At 52.0% G+C, this 25,422-nt stretch overlaps 1 protein-coding gene across 2 annotated transcripts; it reads right to left on the reverse strand.

Annotated features, from left to right (window-relative positions):
- Positions 1 to 311: 311 nt before the first annotated feature.
- Positions 312 to 25,000, reverse strand: Plekho2 (pleckstrin homology domain containing O2). Of its 2 annotated transcripts, XM_050151980.1 has the most exons (7): positions 24,845 to 24,962; positions 22,503 to 22,545; positions 18,546 to 18,695; positions 9,681 to 9,797; positions 6,118 to 6,222; positions 4,658 to 4,756; positions 312 to 3,075 (listed from the first exon to the last, which is right to left on the reverse strand). In XM_050151980.1, the coding sequence occupies exons 2-7, from the start codon at positions 22,518 to 22,520 to the stop codon at positions 2,071 to 2,073; spliced, it is 1,494 nt and encodes a 497-aa protein (XP_050007937.1). In that variant the 5' UTR covers positions 22,521 to 22,545; positions 24,845 to 24,962; the 3' UTR covers positions 312 to 2,070. The 2 variants fall into 2 exon arrangements, with proteins under 2 accessions (XP_050007937.1, XP_050007938.1); XM_050151981.1 differs by lacking the exon at positions 22,503 to 22,545 and having other exon boundaries at positions 24,845 to 25,000.
- Between the last annotated feature and the right edge of the window lie 422 nt (positions 25,001 to 25,422).

Raw genomic sequence — 25,422 nt, forward strand, 5'->3', positions numbered from 1 at the left:
TATCTTGTTTTTTTCAAGACAGGGTTTCTCTGTGTAACAGCTCTGGCTATCCCAGAACTCACTCTGTACACTAGGCTGGTCTCGAACTCAAAGATCTGCCTGCCTCTGCCTCCCGAGTGTTGGGATTAAAGGCGTGAAATTGACTTTTTAAAAAGCACAGGTTTAAGTGTTTAAAAGCATGACAACTGCCTTTCCAGAACTGAGTTTGGAAGCTGCTAGTGCCCCTGATCAATTGCCACAAGCCCCTTGCTCCCTGGGGGCTGGCCTCCGTGCTCGCTCCCATACCAACATACAGGCTTGGGGCAGAGAAGTTCCATAAAATGAGATTTATTGCCAAATTTCAAGAAAGATGGTTGATAAGCAGAAGACACTGGACGCCTCCTTCCGCAGTGACAGGGAGGCAGCCCTGAACAGTCCCCATCCCCAACCCACCCCTCCAGCAAGGGAGCCAGTGGCATTTGGCCATTAAGGTAGTAACCCCAGGACTGCTTGCCCAACTAATCACTTGACAGCACAGACTGGGGCTCTAATTCCTGGAAGTAGGTGACTTGGCAGAAGTCCAGCAGCCTTCTTGCTGCTGTAGAAGGCGATTGTTCTCAAGGGACGATGGCAAGGAATCAGGACTGGACACCTAAAGACATTCTTGTTCTTGTACAGCTTGTACAGGAGATGGAGGGACAGGCAGGCTGGCATAGGGGCCCCAGGAGTATGGCTTGAGGCTGACAGTGGGGGGGGGGGGGCTCAGGAGCCAGACATTGCTGTTCGCTCTGCCATTGACTGCGACCCACAGCAAGGCAGTGACAGCACAGAAATGAAGGCATCAGCCTGCACAGGCCGGCAGGCCTCGGTGGGCACAACTGGTGGCTGGGAGCAGGGTGAGTGGAAAGGCCACTGGCTGCTGTGACCCTCCCTTCTCTTCCAGTAAACAAAAGTGCACATGCAGATCCCAGGTGAGGGCTCCTCCCCCAGCGTCCCCAGCCCAGGCTCCAGCCTCAGTCCTGCTGGCTGCCACAGTGGGTTGAAGACTCTAGGGTAGCCCCCAGAGCCAGAGGCGATGGGGAAGGGAGGGAGGAAGGCGAGGGGAGAAAACACTCCTCTCATTAAGACAGGAGGGGCAGCCCACCAGGGGCCTGAGAGGTGAGTTGTAGTCACAGACTCCAGCATGTGAAGGAAAGGGGGTGGCTATCAGAGCATGTCTCAGCTGAGGAAGAACCACAGAGACCCAGATAAATCCCATCTGGGAGGCACAGGAGGCGGGGGTGGGGGCAGAGGCCTGTGAAGGTTGATTAATGATAATTGCATACAGGTTTTTCCGATGGTAACACAGGCCACACTCTAGGGTTTTCATCTTCGGAACTGTGCAAGGCTGGATAGAAGCTGGCCTGGGAGCAGAGACTGCACCAGGAGGCTGGCGTTCCTCTTCTCCCCTGAAAGCCTTGAGATCTGACCATCTAATGACAGCTCTCTAAAGGGGAAGGGACACTGCCGGAAAGATCCGGTTTGCAGAGCAAATGGCTCCATCACCCAGACGCTTACCCCTCTTTAGGCTCCAGCTAAGGGCCAGATTTCACTCAGCTGACAGATGACCCTACAGCCTGGACCCAAGGTCCCTATAGCTACTCCAAGTGGGTGTGGCTGGTTGGAAGCTGCCTGATGAGCAGGAGATGGGAGCCTCAGGCAGCTCAGCTGTGCTCTCCACAGAAGTCAGGAATGTAAACTATTGGGGGTGAGAACCGAGATGATGCCACCCCGGAAACTCCAAGCATGGTGCCAAAGGCCTGAGGCACTTTGCAACAACCACAAAGACCACAGGAGTATGTGCTCCATCCTAAGCCCAGAGCCTGGGAAAAAGGCCGGAACAGGGAGCCGGCCAGATAGCCTGCCAGGTAGCCCCAGGTGATACCTGGCACCACTAGCCAGGGTAGGGTAGAAAGGACATCAGGAGCTTCAAGGCCTGGCCAAACTTGACAGCTCCGATGGTGTGTCCACAGCCTGTGCTGTAGCTCATTTCTTAGCAAGGCTAGGCAGTGACGTGCGTGTAGGTGAGCTTGTGCCTCGGGCTTGGCAGGCCTAAGGTGCACTTCTCCTGTAGAGGGTCACCAGCTCCTTACGTTTCTGCTGCGCTAGCCCAGGCGCTTCTTGGTTCAGCTCTCCCAAATCCCTCATTTCCTGCAGGACCTGGGTAGCCTGCCTCAGCTGCTCCACAGCCTGGCTGAGCAAGGACTCGGAACACACAGGTTGTGGTTCGCTGCCCAGCACCTGGTTCAGCAACTGCTCTGTCTGTTTCGAGGCCACCTTCACTTCCAGCTGGGCCCGATACAACTTTTCCTTGGGCAGCTGTGCATGCCGAGGCCCGTCTCTGAGTAGGTCCCCAAGGGAAGAGGAACGAGGATGAAACTGGGATGGCAAGTCCCAGGAGGGGTGTGCTGGGGCTGCTCTTGTCTCCTGTGGAGCAGTTCCAGGGGTGCCCATTGCAGACTCAGGACCGTCATCCATGCCATTCACAGAGACCTGTGTTGGGCCTGAAGCAGTGGTCTCAGGGGCCTCAGAACTCTGGGATGGACCAGAAGCATCCACCCCACTAATACAGGCTTTCATCTTCTCTGAAAGGATCTTGGGAGGGGGTGCAGGGGGCTTTTTGCTCTCCCTGGGGGCAGTCTCTGGAGTCTCCGAGGAGAGCACCTTGGGCAGCTGGGCACTCTCAAGAGCAGAAGACTCCTCTGGACTGGGGTTCTCCCAGCTCACCTTCAGTTTCTCAGACAATGTGCTGTTAGGGAGCCTCTTAAAGTCACTGTCCTCCTCTGCTGGGGTCTCCGCATCCTCTGGACTCTCAGGATTGGCCTCGGGGCCTGCTGAGACAGGAGTCGGGGCTCTCTCTCCTGCAGGAGTCCCCATGCTGTGGTCAGCGCTGGAAGTCTCGGGTACCGGGGAGGGCTTGGCAGGAGGCATGAGAGCCCGGGGTGGCTCGTGGGGCTGAGTTTCATCCGCTTCACTGACAGGAGCAAACACTGGTGGTCCACTGTCCGGGACATCGAGGTCCAGGCGCAAAAGCCCGTCAGAAGCCGCACTGGCTACCTGGTGTGAGGGTGGTATCCAGGTGTCATCTTGGATGGCCACTGGGTCAGATACAGGTTCCCCCAAATTGTTTACTCCACCTACTTCTGCTTGCCTAGAGAGCTCTATACAGCCTTTCTGCCCTTGACCTGGCCTGATTCTGGGACCTTCCTCACAGTACAGGGACCTTCCAGGGAGCTTCAGAGGTCACAAAGTTGGGCTGAGCAGGAAGCCTCTTCCAAGGTCCCTCAGATGGTGCGCGAGTGGGGAGGGTGGAGTCCAGGCTAGGACTCTCACACACTTTTGCGCTCACCACGCGGTATGGCCAACACTTGGGATCACTACTGAGGCAGGGCCCTCCCTAAATTCTCAGAGTCTCTTCTCTAAGGCTGAGTTCAACCTCCTGCACACCTTCTCCTGGCTTGCCATTCCTTTCTCTCTCTGCGACTCCTCTCTCAGCTGACAGATAAGAGCAGGCTACCTCACTACAGAACAAATCTTCCAAGGACCCTGTGTCCTTCCGGCCTGTGGTTCTCCGCTTTGGGGGCCCCTGCAGCTGTACCTGGCAGCCCTAAACTGACTCCTTCTCTGTGAAAATATTCTGCACACATGGCCACTTTCTTTCCCCTCAGTTTTTCCTTTGCTATTGCGACTGCCTGGTCCTGTGCTGATGTTCCCAAATCCTAAGCCACCCAAGTCCACTTGCTTCTACTAGTGTTTCCTGACGATCTCTGTACTGGCTACCAGCCCTCTCCTTGTCAAAAGCCTTCTCTCCCGCAGCAGCCATTGCTGATAGCCTTAAGTGTCTTATTTGCTGAGCATTTTTTTCCTGGCCTTTAAAGTCTCTCCCCGACAGTTCTACTGTCGAGGCTACTCCTTACCACTTCCCCTTGCCCGGACCTTTTCCCAAATCGCCTGTATCTGGGCCTGTGACATCTCTTGTTTCTCACTGTGTATTACCAACCCCTTTCTCTTCCTCTTCAACCCCTGACAGAGCCTGGAATCCTTCTCCCTTCATTTCTCCCTCCTTCAACCCAAATCTACCCTAAGGATCTCAGAGAGATCTCCGGAACATTTCTTCAATCATATCCCCAACTCCTGCATCAAGGCCTCCATAGCTCCTCCCCCTTCATGCCCAGTCTAACCCCCAAACCAACTGAGCCCCACAGCACAGCCTCAATTATTAGGCCGGGTGCCTTAGCTCCTACTAATTCCTCCAACAAGGGTCCCTCTCGCTCCCACCCATCAACTAACCTGGTGCCAGCTTCAACTGTAACTCCTCCTCCATGGTCCCTCCTGCCCCAGTCTCCTGGAGCTGTCCCTCTACTGAACTAGTCACAGCTAATAGGAACAGGCCTACCCTCCTGCTGGAAGACGACCTCTAAGTCACAGGGACTAGCTTCTCAAGCCTGTTTCCTCTGTCCTAGTTCACTGTGTGAACCACAACTGGAAAAGGGCCCAAACATCTCTGTTGTCCTTCCTAAGCACATACCACTTAGCAAGCCCCAACTCCAGGTTAGCCCTGAGTGTCAATTGCCACCCTAAGGACCTGGAATCCCAGGTCCGCTGACCTCCCATTATTCAAGCCAAGTGAAGGCCTTACCTCTTTTAAGTGGATTCTTGTTGGTGGCCGGCGCCGTTGACCCCCACGAACCCGGTTCCGTGTCACATGCTCAAGGGCACAGGTCTGATCTACTTTTACCTGGGAAGGAGTTAGAAGCAGCTGAGTCCCTGCCAGGTCTTGGGAAGACAGGAAACACTCACTGCCCAGACTCAGAGTCAGGGTCTGCACTCAGCATCCTCACTGCCCACGTGTGTCTCCCTACTGTGACCTCCACTCCTCTCTGTGTCTACCCTGTCACCGGTGTTCCCTCTGCTGAGTGTGACAATTCTCATTCTCCACAGCTTTCCTTCAGCTCAGTCTAGCAGCCCTGAGACTGCTCGGGGGCTCAACTGGGACAGGAGGGGAGGCCAGATCAGGACCCTCTGGGACCTAGCATGCATCAAAGTCTTGCCCTGACCTCTCTTACTCTCCTAACCCATGCCCAGGCCAGGAGAGGGCACGGCCTCTATGGCTGGGTCTGCCCGTGTAGAAGGCAGCCTCTCTTCCCTGAGTCAGGAAAGGTGGGCCCATCACATGGGAGGTCTGGACTCTCAATGCCGGAACTAACTGCCTGTTCCTGGGAGGGAGCAGGACTCTTATTCCACTGAGGAACAGAGGGAACCTGCCAAAACTGCCAGAGACTTGTGAGGTCATGGCTTCTGTGGCCACTTTACCATCCATGATGTGGCCCACCATCCCTTCTCCCATATAGTCACTTTTTCCATACAGTGAAAGGCTGAGTGTGATCCAGTGACACGGGTGAACACACAGGACTCACAGGCTGGAACAGGGCAAGGAGGCGTCTCTCAAGTCTCATCTTCTGCCATCTAAGTTTGTTTGTTTGATGTTTTGTTTTTTGAGACAGCTTCTCTGTGTAGCTTTTGAGCCTGTCTTGGAACTTGCTCTGAAGACCAGGCTGGCCTTGAACTCACAGAGATCTGCTACCACCACCTAGCACAAGCCTAACTTTTTAAACCACCATTACCCTATGGTAATGCACAGCACAGGGGCCTCAGGAATGAAGGTCATTGCAGACAAACAGGGAAACCCTGCCCAGCTCAGGTCCATGGGCCAACTGAAGAAGGAGCTCACGGCTAGGCAGTGGTGGCACACTCCTTTAATCCCAGCACTCAGGAGGCAGAGGCAGGCAGATCTCTGTGCTCAAGGCCAGCTTGGTCTATAAAGCGAGTTTCAAGACAGTCCACACTATACAGAGATACCTGTCTCAAAGCAAACAAACAAACAAAAAATCCTCAGTTTACTCATACCTTAGTTTCCTTGGTAGAAACTGGACACTACCACTCACGTTGAAGGGCTTTGAGATTAAATGAAGTAGCCCCAGTGTTTGTAGCGATGATGGAGCTGAGGGGCAGGGTGGAATGGGGCGGGGCGGGGAGCAGGCTTCTCCTAAACTGAAGGGTCAGAGAACAAAGAACCCTCCAGAGCACCGCACCCCATACCTCATCAAAAGCCTTGTTCTTGCCCCGGTTGATCCCTTCGTTGAGGGCTTTGATCCAGGATTCCTTCTCTTCTCCACTAGGGGCCTGGAATTTGATGTCACTGACCTGTGAGAGACAGGTGGGGAGGACGGCAGATATTTTTAGGGCTCACATTTGGGGTCTTTAGGCAGCCTGAGTGACCCAGAGTGGTTCTGACTTCGGGCTTTAAGTGGGGAGGGGAAGCATCAAGAGAGAGGCCCCCTCCAGCCGGCAGCTTCCGGAGGCGTGGAGGCAACCAGCCCCGTCCTGCAGAAAGGATTCTGATACTGTCCTGCTTCATAAGGCTCTGTCTCGGGATAAGATGCATAAATAAAATCATACTAAGTGAAGAACAAGTCCGAGACTGACTGCCTCCCCCTGTGAGGTACCTAGAAAAAAAAAACCAAAGACAGAAAGTAGACCGGTGACTGTGAAGGACTGGAGAAGAGAGAGTGGGAGCCAGTATTTAATGGATTTCGTTGCAGTTTCGTGAGTTTTAAAAGTGTTCTGAAGAAGGATGGTGGTGATGGCACCACCTGAAGAGTGAGGCTAATGCCTCTGAAAGTTCACTCAAAATAGTTAAGGAAACTTTGGTCAGGAATGAAGGTGCGTGTCATTTATCCCAGCACTCAAGAGGTAGAGACAGGCGGGTCTCTATGACTCTGAAGCCACACTGGCCTACACAGAGTTCCAGGCCAGCCAGGGACAGGGGCTACGTAGTGAGGCCATGTCTTAAAAAAAAAAAATCCGTCTGTGTGTTTGAACTTATACAGGCTGCGGGGACTCTGGCGGAACCTGGAGCTCCCCGTGTGGCTGCTCTGGCTAGCCAGCTTACTTTAGGGATTCCGTGTCTCTGCCTGTCGTGCACTGGGGTCACAGGCAGGGCACCATACCCACATGGGTTTTACAGGTGTATTCAGGTGAGCACAGTCAGCCCTTTACCACTGAGCCACCTCCCCTGTGACAAAATTGTTTTAAAAAGATGTATCTAGGGCTGGGGATGCCGCTTAGTTATTGGTTGAAGCCCTGGCTTCAGTCCCCAGCACCACACAAACCAGGTGTGGCTGTGCATGCCTGCAGTCCCAGCCACTGGAAGGCAGAGGCACAGGCAGGAGAGTCAGAAATCCAAGGCCAGCTTGAATACCTGAGACTGTCTCAAAAGAAAGTACCGAAGGAACTAGATCTGGAGCTGACCAGAGGGCGTGCGAATAGCACTCCAGCCTTCGCCTGGGCAGTGTTACTTTCTCATTCATGAAACGGGATAACTCAGTTTACTACAAAGCAATGCTGAAAGAACTAAAGCCCGGCACACAGTAGGTGTTCAGTAAGAGTAGGTGAATGAGACAGCCCATGAATGAGCCGGCCTAGGTTCCTCCCCTCGCCCTGTTTCTGGGCGGCTGCCTACTCTCTGACCTCAAGATGCCCTAGTTCTCTGTTGGTGTGGCCAGTTTGCCCATTCCCCGCCCTGGTATTAGATAGCACCTCCTGCCGCTCCGCCAGTCAGTTATGTAACACCACAGTACAGTGCACTTGGCCTGGCCCCCCTCAGCATCCTCATTATATAACTTCCTCCTGGCAGCACCACCTCCTCCTCATACAGGACCCTAGGTCCCCCCCCTCCATGCCGGCCACAGCCAAATGCTCATTTGCATGACCGGGCTAAATTAGATCTTGGCAGCAGATCTGCAGTTAAGTCAGAAAACCCTAGGGCACCTTGGCAGCTTCCTCTCACCCCAGCCTTCAGGGCTGCAGGGTCTCAGGCAGAGGCCACAGGGCACAGCGGGACTACAAAGGCCACCCAATCCTGCGAGGTGCCAGGGGTCTAGGCAGCCCTTCTGACCCCTGCTGTCATACCTGTTAGGGGTTCAGGGTTTATGGGGTCCCCTCCCTGGTACAGACTGGCATCTCAGAGTTGAGAAACACACACGGGAAGTCAGTAGCGGCAGGAGTGGAGCAGGGAGAAGTCAGGCGCTGAGTTCTCAAAGGGCTGAGAACAAAACTACCGGACTCAATTGCCCCTTCTCCACTGGCCCAGTCCGCCAGCCACAGGCTGCAGGGAGGGTACTGGTTCCCTCGGAGAGATATGGCCTCAGGAAAAACCTACTGTTCTGGTCAATGGACCCACAGGGATGAAAGAACACAATGTCTGGGGATCCAGTTCTACCGTCAAGTACAGTGTGATCCTGTCTCAGTGAGCTCCGCATACCACAGGGATGACTGCCACAGGGACAACCAGAATGGACACCAAGCAGCTATGCCTGGTGGGCTCAGGCTACAGCTCCATGCCACAAGCCCCCCGAAGAAGCTCTAACAACACAGGCTCTAGCAGGAGAAACCATGCTAATAAGAACGGCTGCAGAACAGGCAGCCAAGGCCTGGGAAAGGAGGAAGGGCAGAATGGCAGATAGGAAAAGGGGGGAGGGGAAGAGGAGGCCGGAAAGAGGAAAGGGCCAAGCTGGCCGAGATCAGCAGGGCAGCAAGGCCCAGCAGTGGCCACCCTGCTTCCTGGCAGCCGCTGTCTGTGACCTCATGGACAGGGGCGTGGGGATGAAGCAGCAGGGGGAGTGGGGCACACAAGACACTGGAGTCTTTGTTTATTTGATTAGAAAGGGAAAAAAGGCAGCCTCAGGACCAGACAGCCAGGGTCACGTGACCTCCTGGCCAGCTAGAGGCCACAAGGAAGTTGGGGAACACCCAGGGCGATGGGAAAAGCAGGCAAAGGAGGAGGATGTGCGTGGCCTCTGGGGAGCCCCACTCTAGTGCGGAATGATGAGGGTCAAGGGCCCTTGAGCAGGAGTCTGGTTGTATCTTCGTCTCCACAGCTAGCACTGCTGGCTCCGGTCCACCTCCCAAACTGTCCTGTTCCCATCCCCCAGACCAGCCTCAACTCTTGGAAGGGTCATGGGTGGGGGAAGGCTGTTACCACAGAAGCTGAGAAGCTGCTGTATGGATGGACGGGCTCCTCTGAAGGGGTCCTACTGCTGGGTGACCCACCTAGCGCACAGCACTGGCTGAGTCCCAGAGCTGGCAAAGTAGGTGACAAGAGACCAAACCTCCTGTCACTCCACATCCGCAGAAGACACGCACACAGTGGTCCTGACATGGCTAAGTGGTATCCGTGCATAAGGAAGTGCACATGCATGGGCAGACAAAGGTGCCGACCTGTGTGTACTTTGCACCTCTCGAACACAGCGCATACTCTGCTCAGAGGGGCAGCAGGACTCCAGGACAAGAAAGGGCTTACAGGGCCTGAAAGACCATTCTCTCGTCCTCAAAGTACCCTAAACAACAGACATCAAATGAACCTTGACCTTCAGGATACCATAAACCTGACCCCATCCTGGTGATACATTCTCGGGCGGAACAGACTAATGAGAAACGCGCACTGTGGTCTCTTCCAGCTTCCAGGACCGCAGGGACCACAGAAGTGTAAGTCTCAGCCCCCCTAATGGAACCTGCAGGCTGCCTTCTTCCCCACGCTAATCCGCTAATCTTCCCAGGCAGATCCTGGCCTGCAGGGAGGCAGCCTTCAGGATTGCCCCTACCTTGTTTCCCGGGGATCGCAGCAGGATAAAGCGGTGCTTCCGCTTGAGGACGGCACGAAGGTCCTGGCACTTCTCATAGCTTCCAAGTTCCACCGTCTCAACACACTTCTGCTCATCCTGGAGAGAGAGAGGCCAAAGAAGTGAGATGAGAGCCAGATCCTCCGAGAACCTCAGTCACTGAATATACATTCCAGACTCTGATCCTACTGGGCAGGAACACCGTATCACCAAGGTGTAGGGTATTCAAACCCTGGCAAGGAAACAGTGCCAGCGTGTGCTGGCGGCACGTGTCCACAATGTTCACCATGAGGATTAAGAAGCAGAATACAGCCAGGTGGTGGTGGCGCATGCCTTTAATCCCAGCTCTCAAGAGGCAGAGGCAGGCGGATCTCTGTGAGTTCGAGACCAGCCTGGTCTACAGAGCTGGTTCCAGGACAGGCTCCAAAGCCACAGAGAAAACCTGTCTCGAAAAACAAAAAACAAAACACACACACACACACACACACACAAAGACACACACAAAGAAGTGGGATACACAGTAAGGGGTGGGTTTGTGCCTAAGGATGGGGTCTAGTGGTCCTAAGATGAGAGGCAAAAATAGGAGAAGATAGGGAGGTTTAGAAAAGGATGCCTGGGGGTCTGTGCAGACACAGTGGTCAGACAGAAATCTGTGGAAGAGGCAGCCTAGAAGAATCCAAGATGACATGAAACACAGTGAGAGCTTCCCATGAAGAGCGTGAACCAGACACACGTGGGCTCACACACCCTGACTTCAGCCCAGTGATCCTGAGCCAACCGGCTCCCTCACTTAACATCTCCCCATTCTGATTGCTAGCTAGGCAGAGGGGCCTCTCACCCCAGGCTGAAGGCCACACACAACAGAGAGGGCAAGAGCGTAAGAACACCCCCCCTCCACCAGCCTGTCACTCCGGCCTCATCACTATGTAGGCCAGTGGCCAAACGGTGCCTGGCCGCCACTGGCTAGTTGTTCTGTGACTGACTCATCCAAGACCGAAACATTCCATCCTTCGGGGGAGCTCCTCGAGCAGGGAGGTAAACAGCAACAACAACAAAAAGGCTTCAAGATCTCCCTGAAGATGCTGGGTTCCCTACCATGGTAAGCAGAGCCCAGCTGCAAAGACCCAGACAAACTGAGGTGCAAAGAAAAGCTACCTGGGAGAGGTTTGGGCCAACTGAGGCACCCAAGGAGGACGCTCTCCAGCCCGCTCTGCTGCTGCTGTGCAGTGAGCTCCAAGTTCCCAGCTTTTGTGAGTGGTCGCCCATGCTGGGTGGGCTGTGGTGATGCAGCTGTCTCTGAGTCATTTCTGCTCCTGTAAGTGACCTCGAACCCATGTTCCTGTAAGTAACTCCAATAAAACTCACTGGTTCACCAAGCTGGACTTTGGTGGTATCCGTATTTTGTCTGTCATGGGTTTCCTATCTGGGATGACTAGATGAGTGTTTTGTTTCCCCAGGAAAATTTTTGTCACACACACCAGGCTGCCTTCTAAACTTCCTGCCTGCCAGCCCTGACACTAGAAGGTTTTGGGCATAGGATACCTCTCGGGCAAGCTGCCTAGAATAAGCTCTCCCTTAATAGTGGTTAACTGGTTCCTCTTCTGGAGGTGACCCAGTTGGTACAACTTCCTGGGGAGCAGAAGCAGGCCGTGTGTGTATGTATACACACACACAAAGAGAGAGAGAGAACGCGCGCTCTGGGTGGCCGTGAATTTGCTGTGTAGACCAGGCTGGCTTCAAACTCACAGAGACCCACCTGCCTCTGCCTCCCAAGTGCTGGGATTAGAGGCGTGCGCCACCACCAGCCAGCTTGATTGATGCTTCTTTGATTGCTCTGTGCCAGTGGCCCTCCCAGTGTAGGATCTAGTGCTCTCAGCCTCTGAGGGCCCCACCACTTAGTGCCAGGGTCATGCAAACAACTACAAAAGCACTGACCAACACATCCAATGCCACTTGATAACTTGCTAGAAATGCAGCTTTGTGGGTACCTTCTGATCCAGTCATAAACTTGGAAAGCATGGGCTGAAAATGTGAATTTGTTTGTGTGTTTGTTTTGTTTTTCAAGGCAGGGTTTTTCCGTGTAGCCCTGGCTGTCCTGGAACTTGCTCTGCAGACCAGGTTGGCCTCAAACTCACAAAGATCCACTTGCCTCTGCTTCCCAAGTGCTGGGGATAATGTGAATTTTAACCATCACTCCAGGTGACCCTAGTGTAAGCAAACCCCTGAGAACTCTTTCTTTATGCCAGACATATTCAGTCTCAGCAGCCTTGAGGCTTTTAATAACATCCAAATCTGCTAAAGGCACTGCACACTTTGGCCACAGGACAGAGAAATCATGGAACTAAGCAGGAGGCTGCCTCCCAGCTGGCTAGTTTCCATTGTGCTGGAAGGTGTTATGCAGACTGCTGGGAGAAAACAGTCATCAATGGTCTTTCCCAGCTAGAAACCTGCAAGTGACAAATCCATCAGTCTGGCAAGATGCGCTCGTTGGTGCAACAGAGTCACAACTGTTACGGGTACAGCCAGCTTCTCTCTGACCAGATCTGAGGTCTGCCCTACAGAAGAGAATTCTTGGCTGCTATTATTAACCTATCATGCTCTAGAGAGGTGGCTCAGAGGTTAAGAGCAATTGTTGCTCTTGCAGTTGCTTGAGTTCAGTTCCTAGCATCCACATGGTGTTTCATAACTATCCATAATTCCTGGGAAGCTATGACCTCCAAAGACACCAGGCATGACTGTGGTGCACATATACACATGTAGGCAAAACATCCAAGCACATAAAATAAAATTAACTTCTCTCTCTCTCTCACTCTCTTGAGACAGGGTTTCTCTGTGCAGCCCTAATTGTCCTGAAACTCACTCTGTAGACCAGGCTGGCCCCAAACTCACAGATCCTCCTGCCTCTGCCTCCAAAGTGCTAGAACTAAAGGCATGTGCCACCGCCGCCTCACAAAATAAATCTTAAAACAATAACAACAAAAAATAAAATAGAATAGAATAAAAAATACCTGGTCAAAGACCATGTTGGAGAGGTCCTAGCTGGGAACTTACTGCTATTGCTTCCCTAATGCCTTTTACATATATGTTTATAATTCATAGATTAGTGCTGCTCTCAGCCTTGGCTGGAGGATTTCTGTTTACACCGATGAACTTTAATGCAGAGGGTCAAAACTGATCAAAGTGTTTCAAGAATGACTAACTGTTGAGTGCTCAACCCTAAACAGGACATCTCCATCAATCCCTTGGAGCAGAGAGCATCATGGAAATGGGGGTGGAAAGAATGTGAGAGCCAGAGGGTAGGGAGGAGAGCTGTGGAACACTGTCTCCTGGACATGGTCCGACCGCTGCAACCATCCGTTCACAGCAGCAGTGGCTACCTTTATAAGACCCCCACCAACATTCTGTCATGGGTGGAGAGGGGAGCATGAGCCCCCACTCAGCCCTGAGGGGCTAGGGCAGCCAGCCAATGATTGCTGAGGAAGAAGTCGTCATTTTCCTGGTGGTGTAATCATTGTTAACATACTGTTGCTTAAGTAAATGACCCTCTACTTATGGCCATGTAAGCAACCCTAGTTAAATGCAGTGGGGACATACATACACACACACACACACAAATATTGGGTATGGTGGTAGCATATATAATAAATTATATATATATGTATATGCATGTATACACACATATACACACACACACACACAGAGCCAGCAAGATGGCTAAGTAGGTGTACTGGCTGGTTTTGTGTGTCAACTTGACACAAACTAGAGTCATCAGAGAGGAGGGAGCCTCAGTTGGGGAAATGCTTCCATGAGGTGCAGCTCTAAGGCATTTTCTCATTTAGTGATCAATGGGGTTGGACCCAGCCCGTGATGGGTGGTGCTGTCCCTTGGCTGCTGGTCCTGGGTTCTATAAGAAAGCAGGCTGAGCAAGCTATGGGAAGTCAGCCAGTAAGCAGCTCCCTTCCACGGCGTCTGCATCAGCTCCTGCCTCCAGGTTCCTGCCCTGTTTGAGTTCTTGGCCTGACTTCCTTCAGCAATGCTGAAGTGTAAGCCTGATAAAAACCCTTTCCTCCCCAACTTGCTTTTTGGTCATGGTGTTTCAGTGCAGCAATAGAAACCCTGACTAAGATGGTAGATGGATGTTTTTACTGCCTGACTTGATACCCTGGATTCAACCCCCAGAACCCACATGGTGGAAGGAGAGAAGTGATCCCTCAAGCTGTCCTATGATTGCCACAATAACAGTATGGCATATGTCCCTCCACCCCACAAGTAAGTAAGTAAGTAAATGAAAAGGCAAAATGACTTTTATAAGAACCCCCACGCCCAGATAGCATCTCAGATCAATGTTAGGGTGAGGCTCAGACCTCAGTACTTTTCTTTTTTGTTTTTTCAAGACAAGGTTTCTCTGTGTAATAGCCCTGGAACTAGCTCTTGTAGACCAGGCTGGCCTCGAACTCACAGAGATCCTCCTGTGTCTACCTCCCAAGTGCTACGATTAAAGGCATGCGCCACCACTGCCCTGCTGAGCTCAGTACTTTTCAGGGCAGATGGCTGACATGTTTTCTCCTCAGCCTCTTGAGGGGGAAAAGGGACTCGATGGCCAGGGCAGCCTGCTCACTCTGCCCAGGTGCTATCACGTGTCAGTTCCCATTTTTGCTTCCACGCATCTTTTTAAGCCCTGATCCTTAATCCTGTTCAGGTTCTTCCATGAAACATACAGACCAGAAAAATTCTTCTATTCTGGGAAGCTCCCCTGATAACCTGCCATGATCCCCCAAATCTTAGTGCTCTTGTGTCTTACCCACTACAGGGGGCATGCAGACACCTATAAAGCGCTTGCCAGGGTTGGAGAGATGGCTCAGAGGTTAAAAAGCACTGGTTGCTCTTCCAGAGATCCTGAGCTCAATTCCCAACAACCACATGGTGGCTCACAACCATCTGTAATGAGGTCTGGTGCCCTCTTCTGGCTTGCAGGCATACATGGAGGCTGAACACTGTGTCCATAATAAATAAATAAATCTTTAAAAAAAAAAAAAGCGCTTGCCAATTACCAGGCTAGATGCCAGGAATGCTGAGCCTCGACACAGAAGATCACAGTTCTATCTCACCCTTGGTCAGCTCTCTCCTAGTCTCTGTGTGTCTGTCTCCATATGCTCCCCAGAGGCACTCCACATGAAGTAGCTCTCAAGAGAGGAATACAGGGGTTGTAGCTATAGCTCTATAGGGTGCTAGAACACTTGTCTCGAATGTACAAAGTCCTGGGTTTCTTCCTCAGCACCACACAACCCAGGCATGGTGGCTGTCTTAATGGCTGACAACAACTGGATGGGGGATCACTGCTCTCCTTCTACCATGTGGGTTCTGGGATCGAGTTTAGGTCATCAGTCTTGGCAGTTGTCTTAGTTTATCATGTGATAGACATCATGACCCAAAGCAGCTTGGGGAAGAAAGGGTTCGTTTCATTTTACAACCTGAAGTCCATCATCCAGGGAAGCCGGAGCAGGAACAGGAATCTGGGTGTAGGAGCTAATGGAAGCCATGGAGGATGCTGCGTACTGGCTTGCTCCCCATGTCTTGCTCAGCCTGCACCCAGGACCACTAGTCCAAGGGTGGCACCACCCACATCAATAATCAAGCAAGAAAATGAAGCCCAGGCTTGCCCATAGGCTAGTGTGGTGGTGGCACTTTCTCAGCAGAGAGTCCCTCTTTCAAAGTGACTCCAGCCTGTCAGGTTGACACAATTAGCCAGCACAGTGCACACACCTATAATCCCAGCACTTGGGAGGTGGAGGCGAGAGAATTAAAAATTCAAGGACATCCTTAGCTAGTTCAAGGCCAGGTGGGGTCACACAAAACCCTGCCTTTAAAAGCACACACACACACACACACACACACACACACACACACACAGTACCAGTTTGCCAGAATGGTGCCCAGCCTAGAGTAAGACCTTGGCATACAGGAGAAGCTCCAGCAACAGTTCACACCCACACCTACCCAGGCTCCCCAGTGGACAACTACCAGCCCAAATGCACCCTCTTCTTAGGAACAAATTCACTCCGTCTTCACTACCCAGCAACTCAACACCGAAGTGCTGAATCATCCAGGGCCTTCTGCAGTTTAGAGAGGATAAAGCAGGAGGCACTGGGCGGGGGCAACAGTTTTGGAACATCAGCCTCTGACAGCAGAGAAGCAGCCAAGAGCCATCTGCACTCGCCTAGTTCCTTACATCAGAAAGAGGAATTGAATTAATAAGCATTTCTCAATTCCTTCTCCTGAGCCAAGCTCTCCATCCCTGGGTGCTAAGTTCTTGGAATCACATTTAAGTTTTTCATAGTGATTTTTTTTTAAGTATGATTTGGATTTTTCATCTTTAGGGAATGTGAAACCCTGCCCGCTTCCCAGCTGTGGCCAGATGTGGAAAGGCAGTCTAGGACAAGTATGGCAGCGCCTGACGGGCTGACAGCCGAGAGCCTGTCACTCAGCTCCTGTAGCAGCTGGCACTGGAAAAAAAAATATCAACCATCCTCCCCCCCCTTTGCTTTTTCTAATAAAAATATCCCTCGTCTGCCACTTTCCCAGCTGTGGCACATCCTAATTTGGTAAGCGCGGAACATCTGGGAGGCTGTCTGCTCATCGTCATTCCTTACTGTTCTCCCACGGCTTCTCCGTCATCCAGACTCCTGGGGACTCAGCAGGACAGGCAAGGTGTTTTTCTTTTCTTTCTTTCATTTTTGGAGACAGGGTTTCCTCTGTGTAGCTCTGGAATTCATTCTATAGACCAGGCTGGCCTCAAACTCACAGAGATGGCCTGCCTCTGCCTCTCGAGTGCTGGGACTAAAGGCGTGTGGCTGACAGGAAGCTTTTCAAAGGCAACTCCTTGAAACCCTTAGATCAGGCTACTTGTGCTTTCGTGGCCCAGGGCACTTAGGGATGTGTGAAGCTGCCTTAAAGGGGCTGAGAGAGGCTGATAGGTAAGATGCAGGCTCCTTCTATCTTCACAGAATCTATCTATGAAGACATACAGTATTGCCTCATTCTCAGCCAATGGGCCTCTGTAGCCTCAACCCCAGCACCAAGAAGAATAGCCACCTTTCCTTCGAGTCCTTGTGTAACAGCATCTCTGATGCTTCCTTAACTAATAATTTTAGCTTTTGTTTTGAGACAGGGTCTCACACTATCATCTAGACTAGCCTCGAATTTAGGGCAGTCCTCCTGTTTTACTAGGATTATAGGTGTAAGGCTGTCAATTTTAGTATCCTTAGGTTGTCCAAATCTTAAGCCTCGGAAGGGGATGAGAATCTGAGTGTAACCCCAGCATTTCTGCCATAAGATGGGAAACAGAGACAGGAAAATCCCCAGGAGGCTGTGGTCCAGCTAGCCTTGAGTATGCAGACAAGAGACACGCTGCCTCAAACAAGGCAGAAGGGGAGACTGACACCCAAGGCTGTCTTCCAACTTCCATACGTGTGCCTTGACAATACAAGCCCTCACAGATGAACACTTACGCATACACATGTGTTGTACACATGTAAATGTATAAAGAAATAAATGTTTAATAAGTATCAACTGTTAGCTCAGTGTTAGAGGAGAGGAAGGCTGCAGCTTTTCAGCCTCTGGAACAGCCAGGCAGTTACAAAGTCGGAAAAAGCCTCAGTGCAAGTTTCTAGTACCAATTCCAACTGGAAAGCCCTTGAGGCGACATCTGCTGTTGGAGGCGGCAAGGAGTATTTAACATTTTATTTGTGTGTCCTTTCATTTGTTGTTTTTGAGACAGGGCCTCTCTATGTTGTCCTGGCTGTCCTGGAACTCTCTATATTGACCAGGCTGTCCTCCGACTCACAGATAAACCCCCACCTCTGTGAGTGCTGGGATTAAAGGTGTTCACTATCACTCCTGTCGTTTAACATTTTAAAGTCTGGATGGTGGTGGTGCACACTTTTAATCCAAGCACTCAGGAGGAAGAGGCAGGTGGATCTCTGTGAGGCCAGCTTGATCTACATAGGGTGTTCCAACCCAGCTGAAAGGTGAGAGCTTGTTTCAATAAATAAATAAATAGATAGATAGATAGATAGATAGATAGATAGATAAATAAAAAATAAATGAAAGGGGGCCTGGTTAGATGGCTCAGCAGTTAACACTGCTGGTTTCACAAAGGACCCAGGTTTGGATTCCAGCACCTATACCACAAGCATCTGCAATTTCAGTTCCAGAGACTCTGAAGGCCTCTTCCGGCCTCCCTCAGCACTATACACGAGGTGCACATATACACATAAATGAAAATGCTCATACACATAAAATAAAAATTATATTTTAAAAAAAGTATGAAGGCTAAGGGTTAATTAACATTTTTCGTGCCAGTGCTGACTGAAACATCTTCAGTTGTTTGTTTGGTTTTTTTCAGTGCTTCTGTGAGACTTTGGCCAAACCCAGGAAGCTCCAGCGTATAGGTAGGTAGTTGAGGAGACTCAGTACAACATGCACAGAGGGCCACAGACTCCTCACTGAGGAACTCTAAGTTTGAAGTATCACCCCCATAATATACACAGAGACCCAAAGGAGATAAGAGGCTTGCCCAGAGTGACACAGCATGTCAGCGGTGAAGTGGGGGTCAGTGTGACAGCACACGCCTCTAACTCTAGCACCCGGAGACAGAGGCAGGTGCATGTGTATGAGTTTTCAGTCAGCCAGCCCGGTCTATATAGTAAGACCCTGTCTCAAATCAAACACAAAAGCAACCAAATCAAAAGCAAAACGGAACGAGTCTTCCGGCCCCAGTCTTAGGGTCCTCCTGCTGGCTTGCCTGCCTCGCTCTGTCTCTGCTGTCAGGGTCAAGCAAGCCCTCACCTCATTCTCGTAGACCAGCAGCTGGGCTTGGCAGAGGAGCAGGTAGCGGTCTTTCCATAAACCCAGGAGCCCTCCACTGCTCTTCTTGATCCAGCCAGCCTTGTCTGCTGTCCGTGCTCCACGAGGCTTCTCGCTCCCCTCCTTCATACTCTGTAAGACAGTACCAGGACACATCATGAGGGCTGCTGCCATGAAGCCATATGGTCCACAGATCACACAGGGGATGCGTGTAGTATTGGGTACATCATCCTATGTGAAGCTTCCTCAGGAGCCCTCTAGATGGATATCAGAAAAAACAGCAGTATAGCCACCACCTTACACGTGAGCCCTGTACCGTGCACGTCACACATAGCTGCACCTAACTTTTATAACTGCTCTCCAATACGGCAGCACTGTTAGCCACAGTTGCAGCAAACTGCAATTCAGATCATGTGGCTAGAGAGACAGAACCAAAATCCAAAGTAGGTCTCTCTGAACTCATTTTCTTCCCACTCCCGTGCCTCCCTGTGTTTATTAAACTGGTGAACAAATGTTTTGAGCCCATATAATGTCACATGTCACTGGGAAGAGAACAAAAGTGATACAACCTTCCTTCATCGAGTACACAGTGGGGAGATGGAGCAGCTAAACAAGCAAATGCCCAGGAACACACACATTAACTAACGTAAAGTGCTATGAAGGGGCAGGGGAGATGGCTCAGCGAGTAAAGGTGCTTGTCACCAAACCTAGTAACCCGAGTTCGATCCCCAGAACCCACATGGTGGAAAAAGAGAACCAACTCTCACAAGCTTCTGATTTTCATATGCGTGCACACATGCACACACACGCAATAAAAAAGAAAAGGCCACAAGCAGGCACTGGTATGTAAGAGGATACTGGGGACCTGGTAGCCCAGAAAGACATCCTGAAATAGAGGATGTTTAAGCCAGACCTAGAAGGACAGGAGGACCAGTCAGTGTAAGGCACTTTCTCTCTCTCTCTCTCTCTCTCTCTCTCTCTCTCTCTCTCTCTATCTATCTATCTATCTATATATATATATATACCTTCCTGACTTTCTAGAGACTCCAATCCAGCTTCCTGTCCTGAAGCAGGGGACTCCTTAGCTCTCATCCCCATGCCCGGGTAGGACTGTGGGGTGGCTACTTCCTCTGATGAAGACTCTGGGAACTGTCTCTTTGGTCACAGGCTGGTGTTAAGTTCAAATCATTCTGTAGAAGGTAGCTACACGGTAGTCTCAGGGTCTCACAACCTGCTTAGATGGCTGGGTGCTAGGTACACAGGAACACAAACGTCTACAGGTCTACCCGATGGGGTCAGATTCACCCCTGAGTCCTAAGCACTTAATCTTGTTCTTTGATACCTAATGAACGCCAAAGTTCTATTTGTAAAAATAAAAAGTTAAATATACCCTATTTCTAACCACTGTGCTGAACTTAGAGGTTCCTGGGGTCCTGAGTGCGAGAGGGCGGCGGAGAAAGGCTCAAGAGTGCATCAGAATCCAGAGGACACTAGAAGGGAATCGACACCGACTAATTCCAACCGCGTTATAATTTACATAGAGCTCCAAAAAGGGCCCCATTGAAAGGCACGCCTCTCCCCAGAGACACCCTGTGGCCACAGATGTCTTTGGAAGGACAAGCCCAGGCAGATAGAAGTGTGGTGAGCTGTCAGGAGCTGGGCAGGGCCTGGCTTCTGTGTTATGGCAAAGAGGCTCCAGCCAGTGTCTCTCTATAGCCCTTCTTCCTCCTGGAACTCCACACATTCTGCTTCTCTGGGAGTGTGGGCTTTGGAGCCCACGTCACATAGACCAGAAGGAGATGGAGCAAACGATGCCACTTCTTTCTGTCTCGGTTTGCTCACCTGGGAAGTGGAGATGCTAACAGTTCCTGTATAAGTAGGAATCCATTTGCTTTTCTGCCTTTTGACTAAGACCAATATAGAAATAGGATTCCATGAAGGCAGGGGACTTTGTTTTGTTTACTGCTGTGCTTAGACGGTGCCTGGCACACAGTTAAGGGCTTGATACACCTTTGTTACTAAAATGAGAACAAGGCACACGTCCTAGCATACCTTGAGCTCAGTAACTGGCAGCTGTCACTCTTGTTACTGTCGTTCTGCCCATCACTGCCAGCCCCCCCCCCTTCGAGTCTCAGGGACCTCTCTCTAGATCTGGTTCTCAATTTAGAACGAGAGCTGAGCTATATCTGCTGGTCCCACACCTCCAGGAATGTGGGATATCCCTTCTGGTCTTCTAACTTGGTGCATGGCGAGAGAAATGGGGAAGTGGGCTGGTTCCAAATGATCTTCCCGGATGCGGGAATGAGGAAGTGAGGAGGCTGACAGTAGCCACCCTGCCAGGGGAAGGAGGAAGAGACTTCAGGGCCCCTGGACAATAATGGAAGATTCTCCCATTCAGCCATGTACCTAATTCTCCCTAGCCACTGCTCACAGCATGCTCTCACAGGCTGGGGGACGTCCAGGGACCTAAGTCTCTCAGTGACCCAGGTAGGCTGCCACAAGGTCCAGGACTGGAAGAGAAGAACTACAGAGTAGGAATCCACACACACACACGCACACACACACACACACACACACGCACACACACACACACACACACTCATCAGCACACCAGCAAGCACTGCTGGCCACCCCCTGGGCCCTGAGCTCTCAGTGTCTCCTGAACAAGGTTGTGGGGACTGTGGAAGCTGCTGTTCACATCGCCCATCTCTGAGTTCCAAGTTTCTCTTCTGATTCCAGGGAGCACAACCCACCACCCACCCTTTAAAAGAGATCTCATGCCCCTGTGATCTCCTCTATCTGCCTCCTCCACTGTCTGCTACGTAAAACTTCACATCAGCTGGAAGCTCTGGGGGCCAAGGTTAGAACCTAGGCCTTGATCGCTGTCATCTCCGGACGGGGAATGAACACCAGAGTGCCTAGTGAATACCAAGACTAGATGAGCTAGGGAGACCAGTCCAAGGTCTGTAAGGTGGGTGGGGACCAGTATGGACTGGGCAGGAGGGTTAGAGGAGGTTAGGGAAGGGAACAGTCGAGGGTTTGCAGATGGTGTGAGGCAAAGCCCAGCCATCCTACGGGAGGCCTGGCTAAATGCCAGGGTCCTACTTGCCTCCACCCTCCACCAAACTCCCTCCCTGCCTCCTTAGACCTCCTCCCACCAGGGGTCTGGCTATACCCCAGTAAGTTTTAACATGGCGCCCCTCCCCTTGGCAGGATTCACAGGGGAGGTTTTGTCTTGCTCAGCCCAGTCTCTCCAGCTCCTCTCTTCTTACTGACCAGCTGACCACTGTTTCTGTTCCCCTCCCAGCCATCCTCAGCAGGCCTTCTCCTCCTGCCTCCTGCAAGCAACTCCTGACGTACCCCATGGCATCAGTCTGGCTTCCTAGGCCTGACATGGAAGTGTATCAGGGCTATTCTTTCAAAAAGCAAGGAAGATAAAGAGACAAGTTGCCTTGACCCTGAGTAAGAAAGAGAGACACAAAAAGCTACAGTAAAGTTACAACAGACAAAAGAAACCTTGTTGGCATGGCACATGGCAAGCAGCTTGTGATGACTTCTGCCCTTTGACTAAACCCAGCTCCAAGACAAGCATGATGGCAAATGTCTTTAAGCCCAGCACTTAGGATGCAAAGACAGGAGGATCTCTGAGTTCAAGACCAGCTTGGTCTGTATAGGGAGTACTAGGCCACCAGCCAGGATGACATAGTGAGACCCTGTCTCAAATTAACAAAAAAAAAAAAAAAAAAAAATTAAGGATCTATTCTATCAGAGGCCTAGAATGAAGCATATGGAAAAAGAAGAAAATACAGCCCCTGCCCTAAGGAATCATTTAGGTTAATAAAGACAGTACACAGCCTGTCTGAGGGAAGCTTTAGGAGGGTGGGTGGCTACCTCCTGCTTGAGGGAGCACTTGTCTGTGGGGAAACTCATGACACTTACCCTGAGGGAGTCCTCCATCCTAGCCTTCTGCTGCAACAAGGGCCTGGGATTGATACAGAAGTTCTTTTAGAAGGCAGATGTACGAGGAGAAGTAAAGGCAAAAAGGCATCAAAGACTTCCCACTCTCGTGGCTCTGGAGACGTGGCTCAGAATTAAGAGCACTGGCTGCTCTTCCAGAGGACCTGGGTTCGATTCCTGACACCTACATGGCAGCTCACAAACATCTTTAACTCCAATTCCAGGGTATCTGGTGTCCTCTTACGGCCTCCAGAGGCACCAGTCATGCAAGTGGTTCACAGACACGTATGCACGCAAAACACCCATGCATATAAAATAAAAAAAAATTACAAAGAACACTTCATATTCTCAATCCTTTTGCTACAAAAGAGACAAAGCAGAGCAGAAAGCACGAGAGGTTGGCCCAGTGTCATAAAACCTGCGACAGGACGCTGCCACGCCTGTCTCAGTAATGGTCAGGGCAAGTGGGCAGTCTGGAGCCAGGAAAGGGGTGGTTTGGGGTGGGCAATGGGGCAGAACCAGGGAGGCCGAGAGCTAAGGTTTCTAACCTTACTCCAGGGCCAGCAGCAACACCTCCACTGATATTTTTGGTTTTCAAAGCTTTTGCACACACATTATCAGATTTCTGGATTCCCCTTCCCTTCTCATTTTACAGTTGGGGAAATGAAGACCAGAAAGCACAGATAGACAGATGCTAGAGCCCAACCCAGCACTTCTCCAAGCCTCAGCCTGACAGGGACCACCATCCTACATCCTACACAGAGGTCAAGGGACCCAGGAAGTGCAAAGCAGGAGGGCGGGAAGCGGCTATGTGAAGGTGAGGTGGAAAGGTGGCCTGAGGGTCAGTGGCCATAATTAAGAGGCTTTTAAGAGAAGGATGGACACAGGCATGGGGAAACAAGGGAAAACTGTTAAGTAGGAAGCAACAAGAGTTAGGGGTACCAAAGAGAGGACAGGCACAGAGAGCTCCCGACTCTGGATGAGACATGGGGTTGGACGGGTAAAATAGCATGGGCAAGATGTTAATGAGCGGATAGTCAGGAGTTTTTGGTATCTGGAACCAGAAAGTAGCAATGGTAGCAGTTCTGAACCAGAGGGAGCACAGGGCAGTGCTGAGCCCAGGAAGCCCCAGGAGGACTTCCTTCAGCTGGGGACCAGAGCAGATCAGGAGATGGAGTAATCCTGACCCACACATCCTCTGGGAACAAGGGAGGGGCCTGGGACAGAGAGCACAGCCATTGCAGGAGGGGAACGGAGGGGCAGGCAGCAGCCCCACCCGGAACAGCAAGAGAAACCACAGCAAAACAGGGGCCTGCCTTTGCCCCTTACCTGGACCCACTCTGAGTGCAGGGATCACAATCCAACTATCAGGTCTAGGGGAGGAGGTTAGGCCCTATGTTTTATAGAAGAGGAAACACAAACCGAGAGGGGAAGTGACTTATCTACCATCCCACACAAACTCAGGGTCCAGCCTACAGGGAACAGAGCCTTGCTGCTCCGGGAAATACGCAAGGGGACACTGACAGGAACGCAGGCAGCTGAGCTCACTGAAGGCACCCCAGCTGGCAGGGTGGCTCCGGAGGGGAAAGCTTCATCATTCTTCCCCACCCTTCAAAGGATAAGAAAAAGAAAGTCTTCTTTTTACTCATTTCATGAGCATGCAGCAGGTGACTGCTGTGTATTGGAACCTTGGATAACGGGAACGCTGCGAGAGCAGAGGGCAGAGGAATCTCAAGGGGGCATTGCTGATCCAGCCCTTGCTTCCGAGGGAGGTAGCTGACCTGACCCTTCAACTAACATCCTCAGATAGACAAGGGCAAAAGCAGTGGGGACTCTTGAGAGATTTACACATGGAAGACAAAAGCAATTTCTTCGGCCCTGCCACCAGGTTTCATTACAGTCTCATTCCTTGAGACAGTGAACTAGGACCCCTAAGAACTTCCCTCCCCTAACACACACATAAGCATAAGCAGTCTGACTCCTCACGAGTCTTGGCAGGCAAGAAGTCAAGAAAGGGTGTAACGGGATTCAGGCACAGAGCAACCCAATCTACTTTCAGCAAGTCACCCAACTCCCCAGGGCCTCAGTCTCCCCGCCAATCCAATGGGAATCATGACAGGCACTGTTCCCAGTTGGTGAGAAAAGCCCAAAACATAACGGACGATGCTGTCGGCGAGATGCAGGACTAAACCGCCACCCCGTCCCTACCCCATCGGTCCAGGCTCTGCCTGAAGGAAGGAAGGGAAAGAGTGTGCAGAGACCCGTTCAGGTAGAGCGGGCAGGACCCCAGTCCAGCACCCTACTCCGTCTGGCAGAGCCCTCACCTCCTCCTCCATGGCGAGTCTGTGAGATCCGGCCGTTTAGCCGCTTACTGCTGCCCGCGCCGCGCGGGCTCCGCTTGCTCCATCTATGTGCAGCCGGGCGGCGGCTCGCTGTTTTCTGTCCCGCCGGCCGCCCGAGGCCCAAGAAACTTCGGGGGGCGGAGCCGGGGCCGGGGAGGGGCTTCCGGGGGCCGGGGGCGGGGCCGGGGAGGGTGCAGCGACCCCCCCCTCCAGCCCCCGCCCGCCCCGCAGTGGAGGAGCGTGGCCGGGTGGGGGTGCAGGGGCGGGGCCGGGGAGGATCCTGGGAGGGGCTGGTCTTGAGCTCTCGGAATGGACGGAAGAACCCGGCGGAGCTGAAGTAGCAGGAAGAGGGCGGAGAGAGGTTTCCCGGACCCAGGCAGGGAGAGGGACTGGGAGGGGGTACAGACTGGGGATATGGGGGATACGGAGGGGGAGGAGGCTTCCGGCCCAGAGGCGGAGGAGAGGGATGCGGGCGGGGTGGGGCAGGGCGGAGGCGGGGCGGGGGCGCGGCTGGCAGAGCAAGCCTGGGAGGCGGTGGGTGGTTTATCCCTTTGAGGTTG

The sequence above is a fragment of the Alexandromys fortis genome, unplaced genomic scaffold (assembly GCF_014885135.2).
Source record: "Alexandromys fortis isolate MF-2015 unplaced genomic scaffold, M_Fortis_MF-2015_v1.1 scaffold_70, whole genome shotgun sequence".
In the NCBI taxonomy this organism is placed as follows: domain Eukaryota; kingdom Metazoa; phylum Chordata; class Mammalia; order Rodentia; family Cricetidae; genus Alexandromys; species Alexandromys fortis.